Below are 23,983 nucleotides of genomic sequence, written 5' to 3'. Positions count from 1 at the left end.
ATGAGTTAAATATTATACACTGATTTTGCAAAAAATTCACAGACACACCCACTTCCAGTAAACAAAAATATGTGCACTTAGGACTAATTACGGTGATATTAGTTCTATACAGAATATTAAAAAATGAATAAAACAGTTTATAAACTAATAGGAAGATAAGCATATAAGTAACTATAAACTCAGAATTTTGAAGGAACAAATTCTCCCTTTTTTTTTTAAATCCTATGCTGGTCTCTCTCTTTTTTTTTTTTTTTTTTTTTTTGAGGTGGAATTTTGCTCTTGTTGTCCAGGCTGGAGTGCAATGGCATGATCTAGGCTCACTGCAACCTCTGCCTCCCGGATTCAAGTGATTTTCCTGCCTTAGCCTCCCTAGTAGCTGGGATTATAGGCACCCACTACCACGCCTGGCTAATTTTTGTATTTTTAGAGATGGAGTTTCACCATGTTGGTCAGGTTGGTCTTTAACTCCTCAGGTGATCCACCCACCTTGGCCTCCCAAAGTGCTGAGATTACTGGTCTCTTTTTTGATAGCAATTTTTACTTTCTACCTTTCTTTCAGTTCCTTGTATAAATTCCATATTTTTCCTCAAAGTTTAGGTTCCTTGAGGGCAAAATATGCATATAGTTCTGTTTCTCCTACATTAATTAGCATTTAATAAGCACCTGTTAGTGAACTTAATGATTTCTTAATATGATGCCAGGTACTGTGCTACACATTTTATTTATTATTTCTTTCCATGTTGCTTCCTTTCAAGTTAGCTGCTATACTTCTTTCCTTAATTTCTCAAGAAAATAGTATATAATCACTACCTTCAAATTAGACAATGTTCTTATATTATTTTGAACAAGCAGATAGTTAATGTTCCCTTCCTCACCTTTCCCTGGGCTACAGAAGGGTTTCTCAATCTCAGCCCTGCTGACATGTTGGGTCAAACAGTTCTTCTATCTTTGGGACTGTCCTATGCATTTCAGATCCCTGGCCTCCACTTATCAGATGCCAGTAGCACATTCCCAGTTGTGACAACCGAAAAATGTCTCCAGACACTGTAAATATCTCATGGGGTTGGGGTAGGGAAGAATCACCCCCTCCTTGAAAACCATCAATCTATAGTAACTCTCAAAGGTCAGAACAGCTTCCTAACTGCCATAATCCAACTAACAACTTCCCAGTCTACATGGCCTCTCTGCAGCTTCCGCAGCCCAGGAGTTTAAGACCTGCTTCTTTTTGAAACTCTACTTTTTGGTCTTTTATATAACTGTATTATTTGCCACATATACTCTCCCCCTTGTACATCCTTAAAGTTATGAAGATTTTTCCAGTTGCTTGTTATTCCCTACTTTGTACACCCTTAAATTTATGAAGACTTTTCCACTTTTCACTCTTTTTTGAAATTAATATTTCTTTGAATTTATTCACCTGTCTATGACATACTAAAAGGGCTAAAATTTGCCTGTGTTCCTTGGCCATAAAATAAGCCTATTTTCAGTACTATCCTCTTCTTTTTCTTCTTAGACATAATTTTAAATAAAAGAATACACACACCTATTTTGAAAGTCAAATAGGACTACAAGGCTTATAATAAAAAACAGTAGCTGAGTGATTCCTCAGAGGGGATCACTTTCAATTCCCTTGGATGCTTCTTCTAGTATTTACCTCCATATTTCTCTTTTTAAAAATTTATTAGAGACATGGTCTTGCTTTATTGCCCAGCCTGGAGTGCACTGGTGTTATCATAGCTCACTGAAGCCTTGAACTCCTGGGCTCAAGGGATCCTCCTGTCTCAGCCTCCTTAGTAGTAGCTAGGATTACAGGTGCATACCAACACACCTGGCTAATTAAAAATTTCTGTAGAGACAGGGCCTCATTATGTTACCCAGGCTGGTCTTGAACTAAACGATCTGACGTAGCCTCCCAAAATACTGGGATTACAGGTGTAAGCCCCCATGCCTGGCTTTACCTCTATATTTTGAAGTGACACATTAATATACCACTATTTTCTGATTTTTCGCTTTTCTGTATGATCTATGAAAAATGAAGGACCCACTCTTTTACACCATTACACTTGAACCACACATTTCCCTTTTACCCATCTTCTCTATTTAGTTATATTACAAATTTTTTGGTTAAATTAATTTTCAGGGTTAATATTGTATCTGAGCCAAGTACAGTATAATTTATTGCACCTCTTTTCTTATACAAGTAATTATCCCTGGTATAAATTAACTGCCTTAATTTTCATTTGCTTAGTTTTCTTTGACCCTATTACTACTTTATGACTGAATTCTTCAAGAGAATTGAACATTTCCTAAGAGAGAACTGAAAATTTGGTCAATATATGTTCCATTCCCCTTCACCTCTTCACTCCTTAGAAACATCCCTACTGAAGTCAGGGATGCCCCTATACGGACTGCTTGCTCTCTCTCTATGTTATATACCCGAAATCTCCTTCTATCCCTCTTCTGTGTTGTAGCCCCTATTTCTTAGACTATATGTCTTACTCTTTCTTCCTAAAATCAATGTTCAGTAGAAGATATTTTCCTGTGGTTTTCTGAGGAATAGTGCAAGACAGGTAAACTTCTGAGAATCTGAATAAAGTTATTTTTACTCTACCCTCACACTTGATTAATAGTTTGATTAGGAGTAGAATTTTAGCTTGAAAATAATTTTACTTCAGAATTCTGAAGACATTTCTGCACTGTCTTCCAAGGAACTGGTAGAAAACCTGATGTCATTCCAATTCCTGATATTGTATATGTGACCTTTATTCTTTCTCCCTTTCTGGAGGCTTTTACTATTGTCTCTCAGTATTTTAAAATTTCATAATTATGTGTCTTAGTATATCTTTTTTCATTCACTGTTCTGAGTTCTTGATCCTTTTTTTCCATAAACAGCTTTATTGAGATATAATTCACATACCATACAATCTTCCCATTTAAAGTGAGCAATTTGGTCAGACATGGTGCTGGCACCTATAATCCCAGCACTTTGGGAGGCCGAGGCTGGTGGATGACTTGAGGTCAGGAGTTCAATACCAGCCTGGCCAACACAGTGAAACCCTGTCTCTACTAAAGATACAAAAAATTAGCTGGGCGTGGTGGCATGCGCCTGCAATCCCAGCTACTCAGGAAGCTGAGGCAGGAGAATTGCTTGAACCCGGGAAGTAGAGGTTGCAGTTAGCTGAGGTTGCGCCACTACACTCCAGCCTGGGTGACAAAGCAAAACTCTGTCTCAAAAAAATGAAAATAAAAAGACAAAATAAATAAAGTGAGCAACTCGATAGTTTTTAGTATGTTCATAAATGTGACCAACCATCACCACTCAATTTTAAAACATTTTCATCATCTCAAAAATAAACTCCATAACCTTTAGCTATCACTACCCTGCCCATCAGCACTCCCAGCCCTAAGGAACTATTAATCTATTTCCTATCTCTATAGATTTGCCTATTTGGACATTTCATCTAAATGAAATAAAAGTATATATATTTGCCTGTGACTGGCTTCTTTTTATTTAAGACAGGGTCTTGCTTTGCAACTCAGGCTGGAATACAGTGGTGCAATCACAGCTCACTGCAGCCTCAACTTCCAAGGTGCAAGTGATCCTCCCACCTCAGCCTCCTGAGCAGGCAGGACCCTACAGGTGTACGCCAATACCTCAGCCTAATTTTCCACTTTTTGTAGAGACGGGGTCTCCCTATGTTGCCCAGGCTGGTCTTGAACTCCTGAGTTAAAGTGATTCTCCCACCTCGGCCTCCCAGATTACAGGTGTGAGGTACCAACACTGCGCCCGGCCTGGTTTCTTTCAATTAGCATGTTTTTAAGGTTCATCCATGTTGTAACATGTAGCAGTACTTCACCTTGATGGCCAAATGTAAAAACACTGCTCTACTGTATGGATACTCCAGATTTCTTAATCCATTCATCAGTTGATGGACATTTAGTTAGTTTGATTTTTGGGGTTGCTTCATTTTTTTTCCATGTGGCTATCCAGTTGAATAATGCTGGTATGAACATTTGTGTACACATTTTTATGTAGACGTTCGTTTTAATTTCCCTTGGGTATACAGCTAGGAGTTGAAATGCTGGGTCACATAGTAAATCTTTGTTTAAAAATTTTATTGTTTTCTATCATATGGTAAATTTATAGGTACGAGTTTGAGGAGTTGACAGCCTATTTTCCAAAGTAGCTTCATCATTTTACATTCCTGCCAGCAGTGTACCAGGGTTTCAAATTCTCTACAACCTCATTAATGCATAGACTATTTGACTTTAGTGGGTGATTTCCTGATAACAAATGGTGTCAAGCATCTTTTCATGTGTATATTGGCAATCTTTTTTTTTTTTTTTTCTTTTTTTGAGACGGAATCTCACTCTGTCACCCACCTCCCAGGTTCACGCCATTCTCCTGCCTCAGTCTCCCGAGCAGCTGGGACTACAGGTGCCCACAACCACGCCTGGCTAATTTTTTGTATTTTTAGTAGAGACGGGGTTTCACTGTGTTAGCCAGGATAGTCTCAATCTCCTGACCTCATGATCTGCCCGTCTCGGCCTCCCAAAGTGCTGGGATTACAGGCGTGAGCCACCACGCCCAGCCTTTTTTTTCTTTTTCATTTTTTTGAGATGGAGTCTCACTCTATTGCCTAGGCTGGAGTGCAGTAGCGTAATCTTGGCTCACTGCAACCTGCACCTCCCAGGTTCAAGCGATTCTCCTGCCTCAGCCTCCTGAGTAGCTGGGACTACAGGCGCACACCACCACGCCCAGTTAATTTGTTTGTATTTTTAGCAGAGATGGGGTTTCACCATGTTGGTCAGACTGGTCTCGAACTCCTGACCTCGTGATCCGCCTGCCTTGGCCTCCCAAAGTGCTGGGACTACAGGTCTGAGTCAGCACGCCCGGCCATGTTAGTTATCTTAATATATTTTTTTTGGAGAAATGTTTATTCAGATCCATTGCCCATATTTCTAATTGGATTATTTGTTCCTTAATTATTAAGTCATGTAAGTTATTTATATGTTCTAGATATAAGTCCTGTATCAGATGTAAGGTTTGCCATTTTTTTTCCCATTCTGTGGTGTCTTCTCACTTTAATAGTGTCCTTTGAAGCACATAAGTTTTCAATTTTGATGGAATCCAATTTATGTATCTTTTCTTTTGTTGTTTGTGCTTTTGGTGTCATATCTAAGAATCTTTTCCCAAATCCAAGGTCACAGATTTACCTCTATGTTTTCTCTAAGAGTTTTATAGTTTTAGCTCTTTCGTTTAGCTGTTTTATCCATTTTGAGTTAATTTTTGTATACTGTGTGAGAGAAGGGTCTAACTTCATTTTTTTTTTTTTTTTTTTAGATACAGGTCTTGCTTTGTCACCGAAACTGGAATGCGGTGGTGTAATCCTAGCTCATTGTATCCTTGAACTCCTGGGCTCAAGTAATCCTTCTGCCTCAGTCTCCTGAACAGCTAGGACTATAGTCATGTGCCACCATACCTAGCTAATCTTTTTTACTTTTATTTTTTGTAGAGATGGGGGTTCCACCATGTAGCCCAGGCTGGTCTCAAACTCCTGGCCTCAAGTGATCCAACTGCCTCAGCCTCCCAAAATGTTGGGATTACAGGCATAAGCCACTGTGCTTGGTCCCAACTTCATTTTTTCTGCATGGGGCCATCCAGTTGTTCCAGCACCATTTGTTGAAAAGACTATTTGTTCCCCCATTGATTGGTCTTCACAGCCTTGTCTAACTCATATTAGTTGACCACAGATAGATGGGTTTATTTCTAAACTATCAATTCTATTCCATGGATTTATACGTCTATCCTTATGCCAGTATCACACTGACTTGATTCTGTTGCTCTGTAGCAAGCTTTAAAATTGGAAAGTGTGAGTCCTACTTTTTTTTTTCAAGATTGTTTTGGCTGTTCTGGGTCCCCTGCAATTTCCTATGAATTTGAGAAACAGCTTGTCAATTTCCACAAAGAAGTCAGCTGGGATTCTGATATTGTGTTGAAACATAAACATAGGATTTTTTCCATATATTTAAATCTTCTTTATTTCAACAATGTTTTACAGTTTTTATTTTATTTTTTATTTTTTTGAGACAAGATCTCACTCTGTCACCCAGACTGGAGTGTAGTAATCACAGCTCACTGTTGCTCAAGGGATTCTCCTGCCTCAGCCTCCCAAGTAGCTGGGACTACAAGCACGTGCCACCATGACTCGCTGTTTTTCTGCATCTTTTGAGATAATCATGTGGTTTTTGTTTCTTATTCTATTGATATGGTGAGGCTGGGTGCGGTGGCTCACGCCTGTAATCCCAGTGCTTTGGGAGGCCGAGGTGGGCAGATCACCTGAAGTCACGAGTTTGAGACCAGCCTGGCCAACATGGTGAAACCCCATCTCTACTAAAAATACAAAAATTAGCCAGGTGTGGTGGCACACACCTGTAATCCCAGCTAGTTGGGAGGCTAAGGCAGGAGGATTGCTTGAACCCGGGAGGCAGAGGTTGCAGTAAGCTGAGATCAAGCCATTGCACTCTAGCCTGGGTGATACAGTGAGACTCTGTCTCAAAAAAAAAAAAACAACAACAAAAAAAACAAACTATCTGTTTCTCTCTCTCTCGATACAGATATAGATAATGGTGGATCACATATATTTATTTTCAGATGTCAAACTAACTCTCATTCCTGGAATAAATCCTGCTTGGTCATGGTATAAAATTATTTTTATATGTTGCTGGGTTCGGTTTGCAAGCATTTTCTGGAAGATTTTTGTGTCACATTCATATTGATCTGTAGTTTTCTTTTGTGATGCTCCTGTCTGGATTTGCGTCAGAGTAATGCTTGCCTCATGAGTTGAGGAGTGTTCTCTACTATTCTAATTTTTTAGAAAGGTTTGTGAAGAATTGGTATCAACTCTTCTTTGGTAGAATTCAGCAGTGAAGCTGTCTGGACCTGGGCTTTTCTTTGTGGGTAGTTTCAAAGTTACGAATTCAATCTCTTTAGTTAATTTTTACTATTTCAATTATTAATTGCTTTGTTAGAGGTCTCTTCATATTGTCTATTTCTTCTTTTTTTCTTTTTTCTGGAGACGGAGTCTTGCTCTGTCGCCCAGGCTGGAGTGCAGTGACGCCATCTCGGCTCACTGCAAGCTCTGCCTCCTGGGTTCACGCCATTCTCCTGCCTCAGCCTCCCAAGTAGCTGGGACTACAGGTGCCTGCCACCATGCCCGGCTAATTCTTTGCATTTTTAGTAGAGATGGGGTTCCACCGTGTTAGCCAGTATGGTCTCGGTCTCCTCGTGATCCGACCGCTTTAGCCTCCCAAAGTGCTGGGATTACAGGCGTGAGCCACCGCGCCCAGTCCATGTTGTCTACTTCTTCTTGAGATAGTTTAGGAATCTGTCCATTTCATCTAAGTCGTCGACTTTATTGTCATACAATTGTTCATGGTATTTCTTTACCATTTGTTTTATTTGTATACAGTTGGTATTAATGTCCCTGCTTTAATTTCTAATGCTAGTATTAATAATTTGAATCTACCCCTCCCTGGGAACACAGTCCACCAACTAGTAACTAAGGGAAGAGGGGGCCCTAAAGTCTTGCCTGCCCTAGCCTGGAGTGGTGTTTCTATTTCTGTGAGTTCAGAGGGATAGGGAGAGATATCTTGGTTCAAATATCAACATGAAAGCTCATGTGCTTCATTTCAGGGAAATTTACTTTTATAATTCCTTTCTCTCCTTTTTTCTTTCATCTTCTTTTTAGAATTCCCATAATTTGGACATTGAACCTCCTTAAAATATCCTCAATTTTATATTTTTTTTCCGATTTTCCAACTCCATTCTTTTTGTTGAACTTTCTGGGATTTTTCCTCATCTTTCTCTTCCAAATTTTGCATTAAATATTGTTCTCTGTTTACATGTTGAAGCATTCCTCAAACATCTACAAATTGTGGCTATCTGTTCATATTAAAAGTCAGGCACTGAAATGCTGACCGGAAGTGTCATATTCCAGTTGGGAGTGGCAGAAAACTTGTTGACTGGTTGGTTTCATTATAAAATAATTGGGCAGAGCTAGACCATTTTGTTGAGTAATCTCTAATGGTTGGTATCTGTACTTCTTTTCTCTTGAGCTAGACAGTTTCTCAGCAAAATCTCAATCTCCTACTTGGGAGGTGATGTGGCTGTCAGTGTTCTAGGAGTCAAGAGGTAACGGGGATCAGAGGTAGGAGGGGTGTTCATCATTCCATATGCAGACTTTAATTTAGTCTCCATTTCCTTGGTATGGTCCTCACTACTACCCTCAGTTTGCTTGACAGCCTTGCATCTAAGGATCAGTTTGTAACCTCTATATATTAAACTGCTAGTCTTTCACTGGGCAGGGTAATGTCAGTCTTCTGGCTCTGGGGATGGGAGATGGTATTATAATAATAATATCTAACATTTATTGAGAGGTCATTCTGTAAGGTGTTTACAGGAATTAATTCACTGAGTCCACACTACATATCACTGAAGTAGGTTATATCCTTTTTATAGGTGAGGAAACTGTAGTAGAAGGTGGTTAAATAACTTACATAATGTTTTACAACTAGTGAGTGGCAGAGTTCAGGTTCAAATACAGGCAATCTGGTTTGAGGTTCTCTTTCAATTAATCTCTATTCTATACTGTCTGTCCAGATCTTGGAAAGGGGAAAGAAGGATCTAATTGCTCCTATTTATTTTTTCTTAACCAGTCCTCATTTTTAGCCTCAAACTCAGATATTGCTTTGGTGTTTCTAATTCCTGCAGTAGTCTTTTTGGGCTACTGCAATCAAACTGTTGGTCCTCTAACCTCAAACATACAGACTTCTCTATTTTGCTAGGTCAGTTACCTTTGTTCACCTGTTTTCTAGCTTCCAAAATTTTATTGACATCTTTCTTTTGCTGTCACCTCCCCTTTTGGTTCTTGTGAGTTTATGCCTTTTCTACTCTTTCATTATCATTTTGTTGAGGTTTATTTTATTTTGAGGCAGGGTCTTGTTCTGTTGCCCAGGCTGGAGTGCAGTGGCATGATCTGGGCTCACTGTAACCTCTGCCTCCTGGGCTCAAGCAATTCTCCCACCTGAGCCTCCCCAGTAGCTGGGACTATAGGCGTGTACCACCATGCCAAGCAATTTTGCATTTTTTTGTGGAGACAGGGTTTCCCTATATTACCCAGGCTGGTCTTGACCTCCTGGGCTCAAGCAATTTGCCTGCCTCAGACACCCAAAATGCTGGGTGTACAGGTGTGAGCCACCATGCCTGGCAAATAATGGGGATAAAAGTTTTAACTTTTATTCTTACTTTCATTCTACCATACTCTCTCTGGGTGATCTTGTCCACTCCAAAACTTTCGGTTATTACAGAGTAGCTAACAAATCTCCAATTTTTATCTTTGGGCTAGTCCTCTCTCTTGGGCTTCAGCTCTATATATCCAAGTGCCTACAACTCAAGTTTAACAGATTTACATAATCAAACTTGAACTTGGCCTTACGCCTGCTTAAGGATTTTCAATAATTTCAATCATTACGATCCATGAAGTCACTAGGGCAAAAGCCCTAGGGATCATGTTTTACTCTTTGCCCTCTTTCTACAACTAATAAGTAATCAAATTCTGTCATTTCAACCTTTAATGTCTTACCTCTCCCCTTCTGCCAGGGAGAAAAAAACCCCCACATGATTTCCCATCTCTTCTATCCAATGCTTTTCCGTACTGTTGTGACAGTGATCTTTTGCTCAAAACATTTTGATGTTTACACAATTTTTAAGGTCCAGATTCATTAACACAATAATCAAAGTCTGGCTTCCACTTACCTTTTCCATTATACCTCTACTCATTCTACTCATTCCTACCATTAGCATACGATGAGTATGTAGTGTTGTCACTTCCCTGTAATAGAAGTCTAAACTTCAAGTCAAACTAATTGGAGGTTTTTTATTTTCTTTTTTTTTTTGAGATGGAGTCTCACTCCTTCTATCATCCAGGCTGGAGTGCGGTAGCATGATCTCAGCTCATTGCAACCTCCACCTCCAGGGTTCAAGCAGTTCTCCTGCCTCAGCCTCCTGAGTAGCTGCACCACCATGCCTGGCTCATTTTTGTACTTTTAGTAGAGACAGGGTTTCACCCTGTTGGCCAGGCTGGTCTCGAACTCCCAAACTCAGGTGATCTGCCAGCCTTAGCCTCCCAAAGTGTGGGGATTGTAGGTATGAGCTTTTGGAGCCTTTGAAACACATGCTCTCCCATAACCTTTAAAACTTCGGCACATACTGCTTTTAACCACTATGCCCTATTAACTTTCCAAGACATGAATGTAGACAGTATCTTTTATATAAGAGACAATAAATAGATGAGTCTGGTTGGAGGGCACATGTTATTCATAATGTTAACAGAAACAGCTACCAACAGTAAAAATACTATGTGTTGGCCAGGCACTGTGGTTCATGCCTGTAATCCCAGCACTTTGGGAGGCTGAAGCGAGCAGATCACTTGAGGTCAAGAGTTCGAGACCAGCCTGGACAACATGGTGAAACCCTATCTCTACTAAAAATACAAAAATTAGTCAAGTGTGGTGGTGCATCTCTGTAGTACCAGCTACTTGGGAGGCAGAGGCAGGATAATCGCTTGAACCCGGGAGGTGGAGGTTGCAGTGAGCCAAGATTGTGCCACTGCACTCCAGCCTGGGCGACAGAGTGAGACTCCGTTTCAAAAAAACCAAAAAACAGGCTGGGCGCGGTAGCTCAAGCCTGTAATCCCAGCACTTTGGGAGGCCGAGGCGGGCGGATCACGAGGTCAGGAGATCGAGACCATCCTGGCTAACACGGTGAAACCCTGTCTCTACTAAAAAATACAAAAAACTAGCCGGGTGAGGTGGCGGGCGCCTGTAGTCCTAGCTCCTCGGGAGGCTGAGGCAGGAGAATGGCGTAAACCCGGGAGGCGGAGCTTGCAGTGAGCTGAGATCCGGCCACTGCACTCCAGCCTGGGCGACACAGCGAGACTCCGTCTCAACAACAACAACAACAACAAAAACCCAAAAAAAAACCCCTCAAAATATTATGTGTCAAGCATTGTGTTACTCCTTTATGTACATCATTTTTAATACTTACAACAATTTTGCAAGGTTAGGTACAATTCCAATTTTACCAATGCCTCTGAAGTTCAGAGATACCTGCTTAAGGCCACAAAGCTAATTAGAGATGAATGTCGAATTTCCACTTGTATCTGTTTAAAATCCATGCTTTTTCATCATACCATGTTAACACTGGTGTTGGGGAAAGAGTTGGGAGATAAGAATGGTAAGGTAGAATGGGATCATTCTGTAAGTGAAGCCAAAAGTAAAGGGCTAAAGTTTGGAGTTTTATTTAGTAGGCAATGAGTGATCATTTAAGCAACAGGGAAGGGTTTGGTTAGTCTAAGGACATGTTACTTTAGGAAGATAAATCCGATAACACTGTATACTATGAATTGGAGGAAAAGTTTAAAAGGAAGAAAGCCAGTTAATAGTGCTTACCTGCCTAATAGCAGCTGTATAGCTCTGGTATCAGCTTTTGTGTCATGTCTCCAAAATGTATTCTCAGTTGAAGGGAGGAGGTGATCTTCAATGTGGTCTTTAAATTGATTCCTAGAAAAGGCTCTGCTTCTAAGGTGTGGAAAAATACTTTCTCACTGAGTGGCTAACAGATGGAAAAAATCTAAATCATAATGACTTCGTACATGCAGCTGGTCTGACTCAGAAAATTTAATGTACTTTAGACTTAACTGCCTTAAATAAAACTTTACACTTTGCAAAGCTCTTTCCTACAGTAGAATCCCATCTCATTTCTGTGAGGTAGGGAGAGAAGATCCCCATTTTACATCCAAGGATACCAGTTCAGAGAGAGTAAAGAATTTACCCATTTACATATGCTGCAAGTGCCAGTGCTAGGATAAGATCTTCAGTATCTTAACTCCTAGTGTAGGCTTCTTTCCCACCACATCAGGAATTATTTGATAAGCGTTTCCAAGATTATCCAGTCCATAACTTGACAAAAAACACAGGTTAACAACTATTAAGAAATGAACTGTTAGGGTTCTGTCTATCCTGTAACTTACTGTGTTGATGCTCTAAGAGAATCTTCATTAATAGGAGGATGAACTTGGTCCAACAACACACTGGTCTCTGGGCTTGATTTCATTGCAGAAATCACCATGGCATTACGCAGTTTATTGCCTTGTTCTAACAGAGCTGAAGAGGGTAAATGTAGAAAACAGAAAAACCCAAAATGCAGCAGAAACATTTGGAATATTCAGGGCATTTCCTTTTATCACGGGACTCACCAGTGTGTACTGTAATAGTTTACTCATCTGCCTTCCCCATTAGCTTGAGAATTCCTTGAGGACATTTACTCAAAAGAGATGTTTACTGAGCTTCTACTGTGCACTGTTTTAGATGCTGGCATTATAACAATGAATGAAGTCTCCATTCCGGAGACTGACCTCTTGTGGGGTTGTTATATCCATGCACTGACTCTTCCGACTGGTGTTTGTACCTAATAAGGTTAGTAATATTTATATATTTTTTGTATCCAGATACCAAATTTATACTTCTACGGATGAAGAAAAGAGCGCTAAAAAGCTTCCACGACTCAAACAGCAGGTTAATGGAAAAGTCAGAATAAAACCTGAGTTTTCAGACTTTCTGATAGGTAAAATTTACCCCATTCCTTAAGGGGTCCCACAACAATAACAGCACCAGAAATGAGAGAAAACATTTATTGAATGTTTACCACATGCGAGGCACTATTCTAAATATTTTAACATGTATTACTCATTTAATCCTCCCAATAGTCCTCTGAGATATGTACTACAACTTCTTTTGTTTTCCAGATAAAAAACTGAGGCAGACATAACAAAGGATGAATTCATGTCTTTTGTAGGGACATGGATGAAGCTGGAAACCATCATTCTCAGCAAACTATCGCAAGGACCAAAAGCCAAACACCGCATGTTCTCACTCATAGGTGGGAATTGAACAATGAGAACACTTGGACACAGGAAGGGGAACATCACACACCGGGGCCTGTCGTGGGGTGGGGGGGAGGGGGAAGGGATAGCATTAGGAGATATACCTAATGTAAATGATGAGTTAATGGGTGTAGCACACCAACATGGCACATGTATACATATGTAACAAACCTGCACGTTGTGCACATGTACCCTAGAACTTAAAATATAAAAAAAGAAAAAAATATTGAGGCAGAGAGTAGGTAACTTGGCCAAGTTGCACACATAATACGTCTATAACCAGATGATTCCACATCCTATGCTTTTAACTGCTATACTATCTATGATCCTACTTAGTTCTTAGGTTTCTTTTTAAAAGCTGAGTGCTAGCTGGGCAGGGCAGCATGTGCCCATGGTCCCAGTGACTTGGGAGGCTGAGGCAGGAGGATTGCTTGAGTCAGGAAGACTGCTTGAGTCCACGAGTTTGAGGGGATAGTGTGCTATGATCACACCTATCAATAGTCACAGTGTTCCAGCCTGGGCAACATAGTAAGACCCTGTTTCTAAATAAAAACAAATACAGTAAAAAAGCTCAGGCCCAATAGTATTATTCCAACAGATACAGGAGGTCTTATTATTTTCTTGAGGTTCCACAGGCACTTAGAAAGTGCCTAACTCCTAGTCTAATTTTATAATTTCTAAAAATAAAATATGATGGTTAGGCCAAGAAAAAAAACAAGTCAAAAATATCCATAGTCTTATTCATTATTTACATATTTTTAGAGACAGGGTCTTGCTCTGTTGCCCTAGCTGAAATGCAGTGGTACAATCATAGTTCACTAAAGCCTCGAACTTCCAGGCTCAAGCAATCCTCCCACCTCAGCCTCCCAAGTAGCTAGGACTATAGGTGCATACCACCATGCCTGGTTTGTTTTTAATTTTTTTGTACAGATGGTATCTTGCTATGTTGCCCAGGCTGGTCTTGAACTCTTGGCCTCAAGCTATCCTCCTGCCCTTGCCTCCCAAAGTCCATAAACATCAAAACATCTAATATTTGTTACTGTAAAGAAGTCAAAATATACCTTAAAAACTTAAAAAAAATAAAAAATCTTAAATATCATATGTTCAATGTATGATGTGGCAATACAACTAAACTAAAAAATAAAGATCACTCACTATGATAGACAGAATTGTAAGATGGCTACCCCAAGGTCCCCAGTGCCTCATATACTCATACCTTGTCCTAGTAATTCAAACACTTGTCTAGGTATTACTATGAAAGGATTTTGCAGATGTAATTATTTAAAACAACTTTTTTTTTTTTTTTTTGAGACAAGGTCTCCCTCTGTTACCCAGGCTGGAGCGCAGTAGCATGATCACGACTCACTGGAGCCTCGACCTCCCAGGCTCAAGTGATCCTCCCACCACAACCTCCCAAAGTGCTGGGATTATAGGCATGAGCTGGCTTGCTCGGACTTGCAGATATAATCAATGCTTACCTTAAGACAGGAAGATTATCTTGGTAGGCAGAACCTAATCATATTAACCTTTTAAAGTAGATTTTTCTCTGGCTGGTTAAAGGATATGTATGATAGTCAGAGATGTGAAGTAGGAGAAGAATCTAATGTATCATTGCTATTTTGAACATGGAGAAGGACAGTATCCTGCTGTGTAGTTAGTGTTTCATAAATAATAGCTGGTTGACTGATACAGCCTTGTCCCCTCGTTTCTGGTAGTGTATTAGCACATCAAAGACCAGAAAAATCATTAGGTTGACGTATTTGTTGTGTCCCTCCCACGACCTCAGTTCTATGCTTACTAAAGTGGCCCACTTAATCTTGTGGTTGGAAAGGACCTTTGAAGATCTTATCCAGTGCAACTGGAGTCCACTTTCCCAGGGGAATTATACCAGGAACAGGAAACTCAAGACTGTATGCTCTCACTTATAAATGGGAGCTAAAAACTGGGTACTCAGGGATAAAAAGACGGCAACAATAGAAACTGGAGACCACTACAGGGGGAGGGAAGACAGGGGCAAGGGCTGAAAAACTATTGGATGCTATGCTTAGTACCTGGGTGACAGGATCATTCATACCCCAATTCTTGGCACCATGCAATATAACCAGGTAATAAACCTGCATATATACCCTCTGAATCTAAAATAAAATTGAAAACTAAAAAAGATCTTATCCAGCTATGTACCTGATAATTTAACCCCATCTGTAAAAGTCACATCAGAAGGTTATCTAGCCCACACCTGACCATTTACAGAGATGTGGCCCCTCTCTCATTTGTGCACAAGTCAGACTGCTAAGACTGAGTCAAAATCTATCTTGTTTTATCTTTAAATCCACAGATCCTAGTAACTCTTATTGAAGAGATTGCACATTGACAGCCCATGGGTTGTGCATGGCATATTCTGCTTGGCTTGAACAGCTGGCCAGCAAAGTCTTGATTTAAAAAGCAAAAGAAAACAAAACAAAACAGGCCTAGGTAAACAATGAGACTAGAGTCAGATGAAGCATAGGACTTTGCCTTAAAGTCTGAGACAATAATAAATGAGAGCTGCCCCCTCTGATAGCACAGGAGCTTTCTAAGTCTGAGCTTGTGTCTTCATTCTAAAATGGGGATAATACCTACCTCACATGACTTTTATAAGATTATGCATATAAAACAATTGGCATAGTAGCTAGTGCATAATTAGTGCTCAATAAGTGGCAGCTGTTTTCTCCAGGCTATCTCTTGCTGGTCCTTTTACCAGTCTGGTTACTCTCCTTAGAAGGAACACATCTCCTTTCAGAACACATGGACACAGGGAGGGGAACATCATACACCAGGGCCTGTCAGGGGGTGGGGGGCTATGGGAGAGATAGTATTAGGAGAAATACCTAATGTAGGTGATGGGTTGAGGGGTGTAACAAAACTGCACATTCTGTACATGTACCCTGGAACTTAAAGTATAATAAAAAAAAATAAAAAATAAAAGTTAAAAAAAAAAAAGAAGGAACACATCTCCTTTCCTTTAGATCTTTAATGTTACCTTCTTTTTCCTTTTTGCTTTTTTTTTTTTTTTTTAGAGATGAGATCTTGCTACATCGTCCAGGCTGGACTTGAACTCCTGGGCTCAAGTGATCCTTTTACCTCAGCCTCCTGAGTAGCTTAATGTTATCTTGTTAATGAGGTCTTCCTTTGCCAACCTATGTAAAACTAACATCCCCTTCTCTCACCTTCCTGGCTTGATGTATCGCCATTGCCATGATCACCAAGTAACACATGGTTATTTATTTAGTCTATCATTTGTCTTCCAATCAATATAAAACCCATACAGCGGGAGTTTATATCTTTTTTCTTTTTAACTACTGTAGCCCTGATGCCTAGAAGAGCACCAGTCATCTGGTAATGCTGAATAGATAACTGCTTATTGAGTCAACAAATATCTTTCTTAAAGTCTGGTGCCCGGGTCTACACAAATGAGCTGACAAGTGCTGAGTACAGTGGGTTCATTTTCTTTCTTGTTAACGCAGTCTTTGCATTAAAGACTAAAATTAATAGTTTATAATCTTGGAGTATACATACATATATATATATATATATATATTTTTTTTAAATATATATATTTTTTCCTTTTTTTTTTTTTTGAGACAGAGTCTCGCTCTGTTGCCCAGGCTGGAGTGCAGTGGTGTGATTGTGGGTCACAAGAACCTCTGCCTCCTGGGTTCAAGTGATTTTCCTGCCTCAGCCTCTCGAGTAGCTGGGACTACAGGCGCCTACTATCACACCTGGCTAAGTTTTGTATTTTTAGTAGAGACAGGGTTTCACCATGTTGGCCAGGCTAGTTTCGAACTCCTGACTTCAAGTGATCTGCCCGCCTCAGCCTCCCAAAGTGTTGGGATTATAGGCGTGAGCCAACGCGCCCGGCCTGTATATTTTTTACAGTAGGGAATCTAAGACATTTCAGTTGAAAAAATATAAACAAAATGTTTTTGTTCTTTTACAAAATGTGCTTAATTATGTAACCAAATAGTTCTGATGCTACAGATATTTTAATTTTGGAAATTTTACTTGTAGGGATGTAGACAAATTCCTGTTATGATCTTGAGGTCAAAGAGATACATGGTTGAACATTACAGTGTAATGTTAAGTCAATTGCTTTTATTATACCACTCCTTAACATGAGGTAATCTAATTCTGTTCCTGTTTGCTTTTTTATTTCTGTCTAAGCCCTTATAAGGGTAAACTGTCTCCTTTCTTCTTCTATTTGGCCACAAGTCATTATTTAATTCCCAGGATGAAGATTAGCAGTTGTATACTGAATGTTCTCACTAAGACTAAAAGTTTTCAGAATGTGAAATGGATTTGGTACTAGTCTCCATACAGTGGGATAAATAAATGCTGATGATGAGACAAAAACCTTACTTGCCTTGAATTATTTTGGACAAAATAAGGACTAACCCTTTTCTATGATAAAGGTTTTCCCTTCATATCCAATTCCTTTTAAATGATTCCTTTCCCAGACCTGCAATTTTATGCACCGAGTAATTATTTAAAAATACCCTGGTGGTTTAATATGGCTGTCTTTAAATGGTGCAAGATGCTGGACTCTAGCAAGACTGCCTGTTTTTATTTGACTTAGTTCAAACAAGAGTCTTGGTTCTCTTTGTAGGCTGGCTAACAAGTAGAGCAATCCCAATAAACGTAGTTTAGTCTGACTCAGTTCACAAATAAATACATACCTGAAAGAAGATCCTTGGTAGGGGGGTTGTTTGAAGAAAGAATGCATGAGTCACTGTGACTCTTGGCAACTGTTCTAATTTGAGGCTGGAATTCACAACTGTTCAGAAGGGACATCTGCTTCCGTGGAGCTCTGCCTTTCAGAGTTACAGACTCTAAACTCTGTCCTGAATTAAGATGGTGCTGTAGTCCAAAGGAAGAATCCTTTATTGTATCAGGGTTCTCTGCAAAGTATACATGGTCTTTCCCCCTGTTTTTTTTTTAAAAAAGGAAAACATCAGCAATATATAATCTATTATGGTAACATTCTATTTTGTCAGAGACAGAAAGTAGACCAGCGGTTTTGGCAAGGTAGTTTGGACCTCAAAAGGGGTGATTTATTTGCAATGCAACTTTGTAAATCTCTTTTTCATCTCCCAAATTATAGAAGTAACAGATGCTTTACCTACAGTTAGGGAGTCATAGCTTAAGCGAGACAATAAAACGAAGAGCTCAGCAGAGCCTGACACAAAGCAAATGCTTCATAAATAATTACTTAAAATAAAAACCTGATTCTTATTCCATTCTGTTTCACAGAATAGCTCCCTTTCCCTCTTTTCCCTCATGAACATCTGTCCTGCATCTGGATATCATTTTGTCATTTATTTGTATGTTGGCTTCATTGTGAGTGGCTTCATTGTGAGATTGTGAGTAGTCCTCGAAAACAGAAATTATGTCTTACTTATTTCTAGGCCCAGCACTTAGTATCAAACCAGGACCAGAGCGAGGGCTTCACAGTTATCGGCTAAATGAGGACTGTGCCTCTCTCTGCTGTTAATCTTTTACTCAACCATAAATGAAAGACAGAAATCACAAGTGCAGTGGAGTTAACGGACAGATTGACTGGTATTAGGTGTGGTAATTACCTCGGAGTGGTTGATCTACTGCTGTTGGCTCCTAACTCTTTTCCATCAATTTTGATGGTATGTATGTCGCGAGGCCTTGATGGAACCTGAAACTGGGTACTGCTGGGTTCAGTATTCTCTCTGAATCCCTGCTTAGATAAAAGCACATTTTCTGTCATGTCAGTGGTAGGAAGTGGATGGTAGCTGTCGTAAGTTTCTGACAGAGGCTCCAGAGCAAGTGAGACCTAAGAGAGACACGTAGTATACGAGAAATTTTCTTCAGCATTAATTAACTAATTTTAAGACTCCCCTGCTTAATATTAATTAATGTCCCCCATTCCTTACAAGATTAATGTCCCCCATTAATTATCTAAATTCCTGCCTACCTCAGAAGCTTCATCTCTTACTAAGCTTCCTTCCTTCATCCCTCTGTTCCAATAGACCAATTACTTACTTATGATTCTCTAAATGTACCTTATATTTCATTGCTTTATGCCTTTGTACATACAATTTTCCCCAGTATTCCTTCCTTATGTCTAAGTAGAGATGCCATGTCCACTGCCTTCTTCATGTTTCTACTTACTCTGTATCTATCCATTAGTATAATCACCATTTACTGAACCTTTTACTACAGGCCAGGAACTGTGCTAAGTTCCTCATATAGAGAAGCTAATGTGATTATATAACGCCATCAGGAAAGTATATTACCTTAATTCGAAGATTTTTTTTTTTAAGCAAAGATTTAGAGAAGGTACTTGCAACCTTTCGTTCATCATCCTGATTAGATTATGCATTCCTTGAAGACACTGGCTATCTTCTTCATTTTTCTATCGACTAATTAGCAGAGTGCCTGTATACATAGTATGCAAGTCTAATATGCCTAATAATGCCTAATGGTCTGATGAATAAAAGAAGGACATAACATTTTCTGCATTTTTATTATTGGTTGCTTGGGAAAAATAAGGTCTAGTTCTATGCTGGAGATGAAGAGGGGTGAGGAGGGAGGACAACTAAGATGCAAAGGTAATTACTTTAAGTTTCCTTATCATTTCCTTCCTGTGAGTTCAAGTTCTTTGTGAAAAGGCTTTCTAGTCCTCTGAAAAGCCCAATGGAGAAACGTCTAATGGAGGAATGAAAAGTAAAATGGAGTTTTAAAGCAAAACCTTAAGGAAGAAAGTAAAGGATATACTCCAAAAAAAAAGAATAGCAATATTGAAAGTTCAGTTTCAATGACAAAGAAAGCAGAAGGAATTGTTTAAGCAGCCAAAGACTGTCAAATAATGAATGCCCTAACACAAAAATGAAAAATTGCAGTTAGATGTTTTACGATGTCTCTGGGAAGGTCAATGAAATATTTTATCCAGAAGAACTGCCAAGGCACAAACTCAATAAAATATGCCTGGGTCTTGATGAGAATTCTGTTCATGAACCATAACATAAAGTCCTTCAAGTCTATTCATCACGAAGATCTTTGTACAAAGACAAATGACAGCAATGCAGCAGGACGAATACTCTGTGCAGTGATCACTGTAACAGCATCACATAAAATTCTGGTTGCTCAAACATAAATGTCAGGAAGTGTTCCCTTACCATTCATCACTTGCCAAAAACTGCCTCTGCATTCTAGAAACAAAGGAGACACTGAGGATAAAGGTAGTGTTCCTGGCCTTAACAATGAGCTGCTAACTGGCCACAGAGTTTGCTTTAACTCATTGGCCTGTACTACCATTGGACCTTGAATAAAGACTCAGAGAAAGTCCAGGCACTTGCCACGCTCATCTTACAATCAAAACACAGGTGCCTAACTTCTTTGTTCAGTTAAACAAATAATTGTTGATACCAGCTCTGATCCAGGCTCTGTGCTACCTCCCTGAGGAAAAGAGAGGACTAAAACATGGACTTACAACTGTAATCCCAGCCCGTTGGGAGGCAGGGGTAGGAGGATTGCTTGAGCCCAGGAGTTTGAGACTGGCCTGGGCAATATAGTGAGACCCTGTCACTACAAAAAATTAAAAAAAAAAAATTAGCTGCGCATAGTGGCATGTACCTTGAAGTCCTAGCTACTTGCTAGGCTGAGGCAGGAGGATTGCTCGAGCCCCGGAGATTGAGGCTGCAGTGAGCTATGATTTTGCCACTGTACTACAGCCTGGGCAACAGAGCAAGACTCTGTCTCAAAACAATAACCCCCTCCTCCTCCACAAACAAACCTTCTGCCTCAGAGGATCATAGTATTTTGTAGGGGAAGTTAAAAAAAAAAAGTAATTTTTCCACTTCTCTATCGGCCAGGAAGGGCGGTGGTGACATACCTATCAAGTACAACGACCATGGCTTCTGTGCTTTGACAAAACCTTAGATATGTGGCCTTATGGCCAAGTGCCTGAAATTTCATGTTGTTGGAACATTCGCTGTATCCCTGGGGGTTGCAGATCTCTCTCTGTTTGCTGTGGCTAAACCAAGAAAGAAGGCACACACAGATTTCTTCAGAAATTATGATTCCATCAAAGATTTTGAGGAGATGAAGAAAACTGGTATCTTTCGGAATACAAAGTGATTTTGAAATATAAAGAATTTCTTTGGGCTAAATTATGCAGAAGTTTGTCACTGACTTGTGTTCCTGAACTATGAAACATGAATATGTGGGCTAAGAAAGAGTTTCTACTGATAAATAAACAATTAACAAAAAAGGAATTTTAATATAAAATAGTAAGTTTTAAGATAAGGAAGTGTACTAGGTGGTATGGGAATGCTAAGAAGGGGTCTGAGGCTGGGGAAGAGGTGAGGAAGGAGTGCCATGGATGATTTCCAGGAATGAAATACAAACGTTTGAGCTTAGAATCTTAAATCTGAATGAGGCAGAAAACGCTGAGGGGGATGGAAGTAGAACATCAGAAGCAGAGGGAAAAGTATTGGTCAAACTTTGGAGGTATAAAACAGAAGAATGTTCTGTCAATTCCTAGCAGTCCAAGAGACCATCTACTCTAACCCTCCGGTTGTATTTAGCTCCCAGATCTTCATTCCTGTCCACCTCAATCATTCGCCTCCCCAGTCATGATTCATCTTGGTGCTTACTCCTCTGCCAATCCCTTGAGTCCTGTAGAATTTATATTTTATACAAATTACCACTTTAATGAAACATTTCTTTCTTTAAATGTCCCCATTTCCTCAAAGTCTCTTCCAATAGAAAACACCTACACTTGCCAGGCTAAAGGAAGTTAACTTTTGCCTTTCTGGTGCTAACTCTAGACCATCATTCTGTCACTTAAATATATCACCCCTCTTCCAAAGCCCACACCATCCACATATACCATGAATGTACCACATGCTTCTCACATCCATAAGAGAACAACTTTTTTTATTTTGTATTTTTCTGTATTTTTTATTTCATTTGCTTATATTATTGAGTGATACATGCACATAGCTTAATGAAATGTCATTTACTCCAAAGAAGAATTTTTTTTTTAATTATACTTTAAGTTCTAGGGTACATGTGCACAACATGCAGGTTTGTTACATATGTATACTTGTGCCATGTTGGTGTGCTGCACCCATCAACTCGTCAGCACCCATCAACTCGTCATTTACATCAGGTATAACTCCCAATGCCATCCCTCCCCCTGCCCACTCCCCATAATAGGCCCTGGTGTGTGATGTTCCCCTTCCAGAGTCCAAGTGATCTCATTGTTCAATTCCCACCTATGAGTGAGAACATGCGGTGTTTGGTTTTCTGTTCTTGCGATAGTTTGCTGACAATGATGGTTTCCAGCTGCATCCATGTCCCTACAAAGGACACAAACTCATCCTTTTTTATGGCTGCATAGTATTCCACGGTGTATATGTGTCACATTTTCTTAATCCAGTCTGTCACTGATGGACATTTGGGTTGATTCCAAGTCTTTGCTATTGTGAATAGTGCTGCAATAAACATACGTGTGCATGTGTCTTTATAGCAGCATGATTTATAATCCTTTGGGTATATACCCAGTAATGCGAGGGCTGGGTCATATGGTATTTCTAGTTCTAGATCCTTGAAGAATCGCCATACTGTTTTCCACAATGGTTGAACCAGTTTACAATCCCACCAACAGTGTAAAAGTGTTCCTATTTCTCCACATTCTTTCCAGCACCTGTTGTTTCCTGACTTTTTAATGATCGCCATTCTAACTCATGTGAGATGGCATCTCATTGTGGTTTTGATTTGCATTTCTCTGATGGCCAGTGATGATGAGCATTTTTTCATATGTCTGTTGGCTGTATGCATGTCTTCTTTTGAGAAATGTCTGTTCATATCCTTTCCCCCTTTTTGATGGGGTTGTTTTTTTCTCGTAAATTTGTTTGAGTTCTTTGTAGGTTCTGGATATTAGCCCTTTGTCAGATGGGTAGATTGCAAAAATTTTCTCCCATTCTGTAGGTTGCCTGTTCACTCTGATGGTAGTTTCTTTTGCTGTGCAGCTCTTTAGTTTAATTAGATACCATTTGTCAATTTTGGCTTTTGTTGCCGTTGCTTTTGGTGTTTTAGACATAAAGTCCTTGCCCATGCCCGTGTCCTGGATGGTATCACCCAGGTTTTCTTCTAGGGTTTTTATGGTTTTAGGTCTAACATTTAAGTCTCTAATCCATCTTGAATTAATTTTCGTATAAAGAGTAAGGAAAGGATCCAGTTTCAGCTTTCTACTTATGGCTAGCCAATTTTCCCAGCACCATTTATTAAATAGGGAATCCTTTCCCCATTTCTTGTTTTTGTCAGGTTTGTCAAAGATCAGATGGCTGTAGATGTGTGGTATTATTTCTGAGGGCTCTGTTCTGTTCCATTGGTCTATATGTCTGTTTTGGTACCAGTACCATGCTGTTTTGGTTACTCTAGGCTTGTAGTATAGTTTGAAGTCAGGTAGCGTGATGCCCCCAGCTTTGTTCTTTTGACTTAGGATTGTCTTGGCAATGTGGGCTCTTTTTTGGTTCCATATGAACTTTAAAGCAGTTTTTTCCAATTCTGTGAAGAAATTCATTGGTAGCTTGATGGGAATGGCATGGAATTTATAAATTACCTTGGGCAGTATGGCCATTTTCACAACATTGATTCTTCCTATCCATGAGCATGGTATGTTCTTCCATTTGTTTGTGTCCTCTTTTATTTCACTGAGTGGTGGTTTGTAGTTCTCCTTGAAGAGGTCCTTTACATCCCTTGTAAGTCGGATTCCTAGGTATTTTATTCTCTTTGAAGCAATTGTGAGTGGAAGTTCATTCATGATTTGGCTCTCTGTTTGTCTGTTACTGGTGTATAAGAATGCTTGTGATTTTTGCACATTAATTTTGTATCCTGAGACTTTGCTGAAGTTGCTTATCAGCTTAAGGAGATTTTGGGCTGAGACGATGGGGTTTTCTAAATAT

At 39.6% G+C, this 23,983-nt stretch overlaps 1 protein-coding gene across 11 annotated transcripts in view; it reads right to left on the bottom strand.

Annotated features, from left to right (window-relative positions):
- The window catches only part of C2CD3 (C2 domain containing 3 centriole elongation regulator), a 156,008-nt gene that overhangs the window by 102,879 nt on the left and 29,146 nt on the right, over positions 1 to 23,983 (bottom strand). For 9 of the 11 annotated variants that reach the window (XM_021926297.2, XM_021926305.2, XM_021926302.2 and 6 more), the window contains exons 4-7: positions 18,620 to 18,843; positions 17,717 to 17,964; positions 12,093 to 12,225; positions 11,512 to 11,640 (exon numbers count right to left, since the gene is read on the bottom strand). In XM_021926297.2, coding sequence (XP_021781989.1) covers positions 11,512 to 11,640; positions 12,093 to 12,225; positions 17,717 to 17,964; positions 18,620 to 18,843 — 734 coding nt within the window. Of the gene's footprint in view, positions 1 to 11,511; positions 11,641 to 12,092; positions 12,226 to 17,716; positions 17,965 to 18,619; positions 18,844 to 23,983 lie in introns of those variants that run through there. The other 2 variants (XM_021926304.2, XM_021926299.2) reach the window with 2 other exon arrangements.

The sequence above is a fragment of the Papio anubis genome, chromosome 12 (assembly GCF_008728515.1).
Source record: "Papio anubis isolate 15944 chromosome 12, Panubis1.0, whole genome shotgun sequence".
Classification (NCBI taxonomy): domain Eukaryota; kingdom Metazoa; phylum Chordata; class Mammalia; order Primates; family Cercopithecidae; genus Papio; species Papio anubis.
This window is presented reverse-complemented; position numbering and strand designations above follow the sequence as displayed.